Source organism: Etheostoma cragini, chromosome 4 (genome assembly GCF_013103735.1).
Source record: "Etheostoma cragini isolate CJK2018 chromosome 4, CSU_Ecrag_1.0, whole genome shotgun sequence".
In the NCBI taxonomy this organism is placed as follows: Eukaryota; Metazoa; Chordata; class Actinopteri; order Perciformes; family Percidae; genus Etheostoma; species Etheostoma cragini.
Window position 1 is genome coordinate 9,159,134 of NC_048410.1, and position 7,577 is coordinate 9,166,710.

Below are 7,577 nucleotides of genomic sequence, written 5' to 3' on the forward strand. Positions count from 1 at the left end.
CTGTGATGACGTGAAGAGGGTAATGCTATACTGTGGAGTTCATGCGGCAGGCACACAATAGGATGCCACCAAGTGATCCTTAGTGCCCTCACCAACCCCATTTGCTAGACTTTGGCTGGTGAAAATCCCTGGTTGTTGGCAGCTGGAGAGTCCGGGGCAGCCAGCTTGTCCACCCCAGACCAAAGTTTGCTTTCTAGAGAGGAGAGGAGATATGTAGGGAGTGCTGAGGGATAAGTGCTTGGATTAACTTGCACATTTGAGCTCACATCATGTGCCCTGTCTCTAGAAACAGACTGTGGCCATTAAAGGAGGGGAATTAGGTCACTTGAGGAAAAAAAATAGCATGTTGTGCCTTTAACCTTAGTTGCACCTGCTACTGCATCTGAATGAACCGTTACCATTAAAGCTGCTCTAATCACATTTTGTTGCATCAATCGTGGAAGAAATGACAAAAGTGTAATGTGAAAACAATCATTTGTAGTGACCAACCCATGGAGAATTGTCACCTAAATCAGCTGTTCCTTTCAGCTCTGCAAAAGCGGTTTAGATCTTGGTTTTAATTTTAAAACCCACAATGTTCCTTTCTCATTAACCTTGTTTCTAACAGCCCAAAAAAACTCTGAAAACCCACTGTACACTACATGTCCAGCAAAAAAAGGCAGACAGAAAAGGTCAGCAAATAGCTGGAGAACACAGTGGAGAATTAAGACAGATATTTCTCTCAATAGTTGGTGGAGACAAAAAACAATTCTAAAAATAGAGGGAGTATTCAACTTACATTCATCACGTGTCCAGAAACATGGCAAAAAAAACCAAAATGCTAGAGCTACTGTGTGTGATCTGTTAACTGTTTGCTAACCAATGCAGGGGCATCCGACTGGGGGGTAAAGGGGACTGAATACACTGGGCCCTTTGTACAGGGCCACTGAACCCATTTGCCATAACATCTTTATTATCTGCTAATATGTTAAATGTTTTGTTTTCAGAAAGGTGTGGGGTTCCTCTACCCTCAAATAGCCAACATCAAAAATGAATGCAGCTTTTATATTGATTAATTCACATGTCAGATGCAACACGGATTGTCTCAGTATGATCTTTTAGGATTAACATAAAAACTATGCATGGAATTCAGAAGGACAAAGTTATCGTAATGTATGCTACATAAAGACCCACCTTATGATGCTGTAATGAGTTTATTGCCACCAAAAGTGTATAAAAGGCAACATTTTCTGTCTGATCAGGCAGACTTGATCGAACGTGAAGAAGACCTGCAGCGCTCGGTTTCCACAACTGTCTCATTTTCTGTAACAAATACACATACAGTTTATGATGGAGCATGTGTGTATAAAAATGGTTAGATGCAGTATCATTAGTTTTGTTCAAGAAGACTATCACATCTTTTGAAATCGTATCACCCAGTTTCACACTGTAAGGTTAAAGGTGTTTCATACCTGGTAGCAAATCAGAGTTGGCCAACAGCATCTTCTCAGGAACCAAGTACTCGTCTTCCACGTTGTTGGCCTGGATCAAAATGTTACTAATACTCTCCTCAAGGATGCCTGAAGTGGAGAGAAGTTGACAACAGGGGTGTTAAAATGTGAAAAATGTAATCCAGGGCCAGGAACAGGGGGTTAAGAGGTCACCTACTGGTGAAGTGTACGATGTTGTCAGAGTTGACGATGACCACTTCTTGCATTATCTTGTCCAAAAGACCACTGATGGCAGTCATCAGCTGGTCCAGAGAACTCTGAACCACAGCGCACTGCTTCTCCAGCGAGTCTGACAGACAGCTATACTTCTCCAACTCAGACTACAACACAGAAAGACACAGGAGGAAAAAAGACTGAGAAAAAAGTGCTGTTTTAGCTGATTTTTAAGAACCAAGAACAAGGAAGATGTGCCTGTGATGTTCTTGTTATTAACTAACTGTATAGTCATACATCAAGTATTAAACGGACTTTAATGTACACATCAAGTACTGTAAGTAACATTATAGTATCAAGTTGTTCCTTGCAAAGTCCAAGTCTTCCTTTGACTAGTGTGGATTTACAGGCCTGGCTTTAAAGTTAGGGGGACTAAGATACTGTGAGATAATGTGACAGTGTACTGCATGTATTCTATGATCTCAGAAAGGTAAGGTCAGACTGAATCATGTTCTGATCTGTAGAGGATCAATTCAATGTTAAAAGGAATTCAAATTTTTGGATAATTGACCCAGATGCAACTATTTCAAAATGAAAGCTAACAAAACTGTGTGGCCCACCAACAGCAGATTGTATATCATTGCTGTTTGGTAGATTTTCACGTTTTCAGCTAAAGCTTAATCTACAGCTCATAAAACCCATCAAAGTGGATTGGCTTATGTCAAAAATATTTTTTATTAAGCAATCAAAGCTGTTTTTTAGGTTCTTAATCGTCTTATAGCATCGATTCATAAAAAGAGTTATGTCAAGACACTTTACAGATAGAGTAGGTCTAGACCCCACTCTTTAATTTACAAAGACCCAACAATTCCAGTAATTCCCTTTGTACGTGCAAAATGTGTTGCTTGGAAAACCGCTTGGATCCAAGTTCATTTCTTGTGAGCTACCTAGCATTATTCAATAATTATGTTATTATAATCCTATTCAGCTAAAGTAAAGCACTGTTACAATATTTACAACATGTACAGTACATTGATTGAAACTATGAAATGGAAATAGCTACTGCATCATGTGATCCGTTAGGTCAGACAGTGAGACTCACCTCTAGATCCTTGAGAAGGTTTTTAATCTGCTCATCGTGTCCTTTGTTCTCTTCTTCTAGGAACAGGATATCACTCTGAAAGAGAAACACCTGTGTATAAATATAAAGTACACCAGGTTAAACTGTGTCTGTGAGTATTTGTTAACAGGACATGTGCGTGCCTTCAAATTGTCTGTGCAGTTCTTCAACATGTTCCTTCTTTTATGGAGCTCGTTGATGTAGCCGATGTGAGCAAAGTTCTTCTGTTCATTCTGAATAAACATGTGGCTTATGTGACGCAGGTCTCTTTCTCCGGTGACCCGCACTAGAGTGCTGTGTCCCTGCTTGTACATATCCAGCTTCTTCACTCCATTCTCATGTTGATGCTGTTTCTCTGTAACAGGGATATAAAGATTACAGACTATTAACAAGTCACATTAAGTCTAAACATGAAATTTAATATGAATTTAAGATGGAAACCAAGCCAGTTTAGGCCTTGATTAAGATTAATATCATACTTTTTTTCTTGGGGTCTTTATTTTCTTCCAAAGGAATCATTCCCTGGAACTTTGTCTCCATGAAAGTCTGCCTTTTGACGTCATGGGCAATGGTAGTCTTCAGCTGCATCTTTCTCTTGGCAAAAAGAACTGTCTCCACCTCGTTGCACTCCCTCAGCTCCAGCATTCGGATCTCGGCCTCTGACCTGTAGCACAACACAACACAAAACACATGTCAAATATCAAAATGCTCCTGGGCGCTTGGGTAGCTCCCTTGGTAAAGCGGGCGCCCACATATATAGGATTTGTCCTATATAAACTGTCCTATATAAACAAAGACCTAAAATGTTTTTGTTTTCCACAAGCACTCAAACACATGAATTACCTCTGGCTGAAAGCAACATTAAACCTTTCCCCCAGTTTCTCTGTGATGTTTTGCTGTGCAGCCAACTGTCTGTTGAATTTCCTTTCGATACTGCGCCACAAGTCTTTCTGCTGCAGAAGGTGAGCAATGTGTTTTCGTTGATCCATGTTGCAGCACAGCAACTCGTCAAACTTAACGGTGTCCTACAGGAGACGAGGGAAGAATTGGAGTTAAGGCCAAAATCTGGGACTCTTCATAGATTTGAGCATTTCAAATTTGAGTAGAAGTCAGTGCATTAGACTGTGATGTGGAACTTTCATTTGAAATTAGGCCTTGTAATAGAGGAATAGTTTGACATTATTTGGCTGGAATGTGGGCTACTTATTCTCTTCTCCAAGAGTTAAATTAGAAGGCTGCACTCTCATACGTGAGAGAGGTATCAATCTTCTAATTCTCTTAGCAAGAAAGCAATGATATGTTTCCCAAAGTTACAAAGTATTCCTACAAGGAATTGATTAATTGAAATTGGATTTCAATGAAGCTGCCATTGTTACATGCATGTGTGTATAAAGCAAATTTGTTTTAGCATTAGTACCTGGTTGAGTTTGTTTTCTAAGACAAAGATGTGTTTCCTGTGGCGGCCATGTTCCCCTTGTTGTTTTAGGATGCCACCTGGGACTGTCAACATCTCCAGAATCCTGGTCTCTGACACAGTTACCTGGTTCCACACAGGAAACAAGACACAATAAATACAATGCACTCTGTAACTATACAGAGAGGGACAGGTTGTTGTTTTTTGTTGGCTGTAGCACATTGGATTTAAAAAATGAAACCCAATGAATTTACAGTAAAGGGCTGACTTTCAGCTTGAAGGATGCCTGAGTAGTGAAGAAACTGCAACAATTTCAATATGTAAGTTAGTCCTCTGCAATGTTTGTACAGTGCAGCACCACAATGGGGCAACCCCTCCTACTCTACAATGTCTGTACCAAATATGTAAGTAAATTAAATATGTGACCTAAATTTAAAGGTTCCATGGCATGACAAATTCACTTTATGAGGTTTTTTAACATTGATATGAGAAAATGTGGCCCACCCACGCGTGAGAGACATCATGGCTTTCAAACAAGCAAAGTGGCAGGCTAAAGACTCAAGGAAAGCTCAATGTGGGACTGGCTCTAGTGGCTGTAATTCTACCCTAAGGCTGAATTTTGGGAAAGAGACTTCAGATACAGTATTTGGTGACCACTAAGATCTATATAAAAGCATCCAAAAAGCACCATCTCATAGATGGTCTCATAGATTTGAATGCTAAAACCAGCTACTGTACATATCTACCTCCCCTGCTGCTGCCCTGCTATGCCCTGCTACGCCATGCCCTAAACCGCTGCAACTATTTCTAGTGATAGTTCCATTATCTTCATTGTTACTACAATTGCCACAGTTCATCATACTCCCAACCTGCAACGACAGATGTCAGCCTACCAAGAGCAGGGGTCTGTCCGAGGTTTCTGCCTGAAAGAAAGTTTTTCCTCGCCACTGTCACACTAAATGGAATGGCTAATGGGGGAATCACTGGAATTGTTGGGTCTTGAATAGACACAGATAGAGTGTAGTCCATGCCTACTCTATCTGTAAAGTGTCTTGAGATTGTCTATTGTTTGCCTGTTTTTCTTGTGTGTTTACTTGTTTGTTTTTGCTTTTGTTCTAGAAAATGCTGCTGTAACAAGGACATTTCCCCGCTGTGGATCAATGAAGTATTATCTAATCTAGTCTAACTCTTGTTATGATTTGATACTATAAACAAAATTGAATTGAATTATTGTGTCTGACTGAATAGCAATAATACAATAATCTGCAAATGTAACATATGCTACCACTGGCATTAATACTACTGCACTTCTACCATCACTGTTACAGTGACATCTACTTATTTAGCATAACATACATCATATCTCAACACAAACAGAGCTGAAACACACTAAATACAGTATATGTCTGTCTTGTAGTTTACCTCCCTGTCCAGAGTGGCCAAATTATCCTTCTGCTGGCTGATGAGCTTCTTATATTGCTCATTTTCCTCCAGCAGGTTGTTGTATTGCTTTACAGTGTCGGTTGCCATTTTTATCTAGATATGAAAAGAGTCAAGTTAAAGTTAGCAACTAGTTTATTATTTTCCACTCTCAACTTCACACACAGCTAGTTAGGAAAATAACCGTATAAAGTTTTTGCCACTAAAATTTCCAAGAATAATGACCTACCTGCCAGATGTGGAGTCAAATCCTAATTAAACAGTTAGGAGGAAATCTTGCTTCATTTTTCTGTAGTACTCAAACTGTAGGCTAAAGCATTTCTCAGTTCAAACATAAACATTCCAAAAGAGACTGTGTTTATTTACTGTTGTGCCAGGACCATGTGAATAATAATATGAATATTATATGTGATACTTCAACAGCAGTGTATCTTTAAATTAATATGATTATGTTGGCTCTGAAAGCAAAAGTATATGCACTGACATAAAACATGCTAAAGTGGACACGTTGTTAGACTCACTGAAGCAAATTAAAACAACAATAACCAACAGCATAGGCAGTGTTGAGTGGTAACTCACTGAATGTGTATGTGTATTAGTAGTTTGTACCAGAACTCCCCCTAGCGGCCATTAGAAAAAAATGGAAGATTGACTAAATCAACGGTGAATGATTGTCAAGGTCTTCACTGATCAGAGTTTCCACAACATGTCTTCATGAAAAATAAAAATCTACAGGCTTAAAAGGTATTAAATCTCAAGCAATTCCTCCAAATCAAAGCTACAAATCATCATGCAACAAGATAAAAACAATAGCTTCTACATGCAGAAATCTTGTTTATAAAACACATAAAAACCTATTTCATCCCATGATACGGTCCAATCTCACTGCTGAGCACCATTCACTGTAAATCCCTGAAGGAATATTACACCAATCATTGATAAGGGGAAGGATTCAAAGTGTGCTGATGTTGCAATTAATGCACTCTCAGAGGTTTATGTTGAGATTGTATTCAGTTCATAAGTGGCATTTACTCTACGTCCGCCAGTGAGAAATAACAGACGGATTTCCTGTGAGAACTGCTGATTTGTGCGGCGTGTGTGTTCAGAGAGAAAGGCCAAAAGTGTCAGTGCTCCTCATTTGATGTGTTATTCTTTTCGATATTGTTGTTTTTACTATTTTTTTATATGTTAACATGACAAAATGGAGAAAGTCAAAATTGTCTTTGTCCGTTTCTATTTGAATTTACCGCCATTTTAAGACCAATTGGCGTTCTGACATCCTTTGAACAGACTATCTTTACACTCACAGAGCACACAGTGTGTTGGTCATGACTGCCATAAGGTCAAAATCAGTTATAATACTTGTTTGTTTCAGGGGTTGTGACTGAGTGACTTGATTTGGAGTCATCTCAAATATAGCATAAAGCTGTGAATGGTCTACAAAGGAAGTTGTGTCTAAATTTACTCTTGGCCCTTCAGCATTTCCCTTCTCATTTCCCAAATATATCCTAACTTTTCTGGAAGTTCTTCTTTTACAAAAAGCCCCTGAATCTCTTTAGCTGCACTGTAAATAAAATTACTAGATTATTGTGTAATTACACTTTATGACCTCAGTATAAACAAAAAACATGTTTTATGATTGAAATGATTGTGTTAATTTGACTGTTGTCAGCTTCCTGTTTTTATTGTTCTGGGCCATCTGTTATGCCTGACTTCTGCCACCAGGCAATCTCTTAACCAAAGACAGGCAGGGATTGGTTAATTGGGAATCTATTTAGTTACTGGGCAGGAGTTTCAAAAATTTGAAACAATACATTTTTTCAACTAACTGAAACCAACGACATCATGTCAATCACAGTGAATGTTGGGTGTAAAGAGACTTAGTTTTTTTCTATTTTTTATTATTTTCATTTTGTTTATGTCTTTTATCTTGTTAGTTTGGTCCTGTTATTAAAAATTA

General features: G+C 38.7%; 1 protein-coding gene across 1 annotated transcript; it reads right to left on the reverse strand.

The window, feature by feature from the left end:
• Positions 1-1,177: 1,177 nt before the first annotated feature.
• LOC117944101 (coiled-coil domain-containing protein 63-like) lies at positions 1,178-5,968 on the reverse strand. The gene is made up of 10 exons (XM_034870660.1): positions 5,847-5,968; positions 5,600-5,713; positions 4,181-4,303; positions 3,607-3,788; positions 3,243-3,427; positions 2,907-3,118; positions 2,746-2,820; positions 1,648-1,810; positions 1,452-1,559; positions 1,178-1,302 (listed from the first exon to the last, which is right to left on the reverse strand). The coding sequence occupies exons 2-10, from the start codon at positions 5,705-5,707 to the stop codon at positions 1,238-1,240; spliced, it is 1,221 nt and encodes a 406-aa protein (XP_034726551.1). The 5' UTR covers positions 5,708-5,713; positions 5,847-5,968; the 3' UTR covers positions 1,178-1,237.
• Between the last annotated feature and the right edge of the window lie 1,609 nt (positions 5,969-7,577).

Excerpts from the sequence above, each read along its gene's own strand:
- LOC117944101 (XM_034870660.1), bottom strand. The coding sequence starts at position 5,707 with ATGGCAACCGACACTGTAAAGCAATACAACAACCTGCTGGAGGAAAAT. Across the intron at positions 3,789-4,180 it reads TAGAAAACAAACTCAACCAG|GACACCGTTAAGTTTGACGA; the intron begins GTACTAATGCTA and ends CGTCTCCTGTAG. Across the intron at positions 1,303-1,451 it reads CAACTCTGATTTGCTACCAG|AAAATGAGACAGTTGTGGAA; the intron begins GTATGAAACACC and ends TATTTGTTACAG.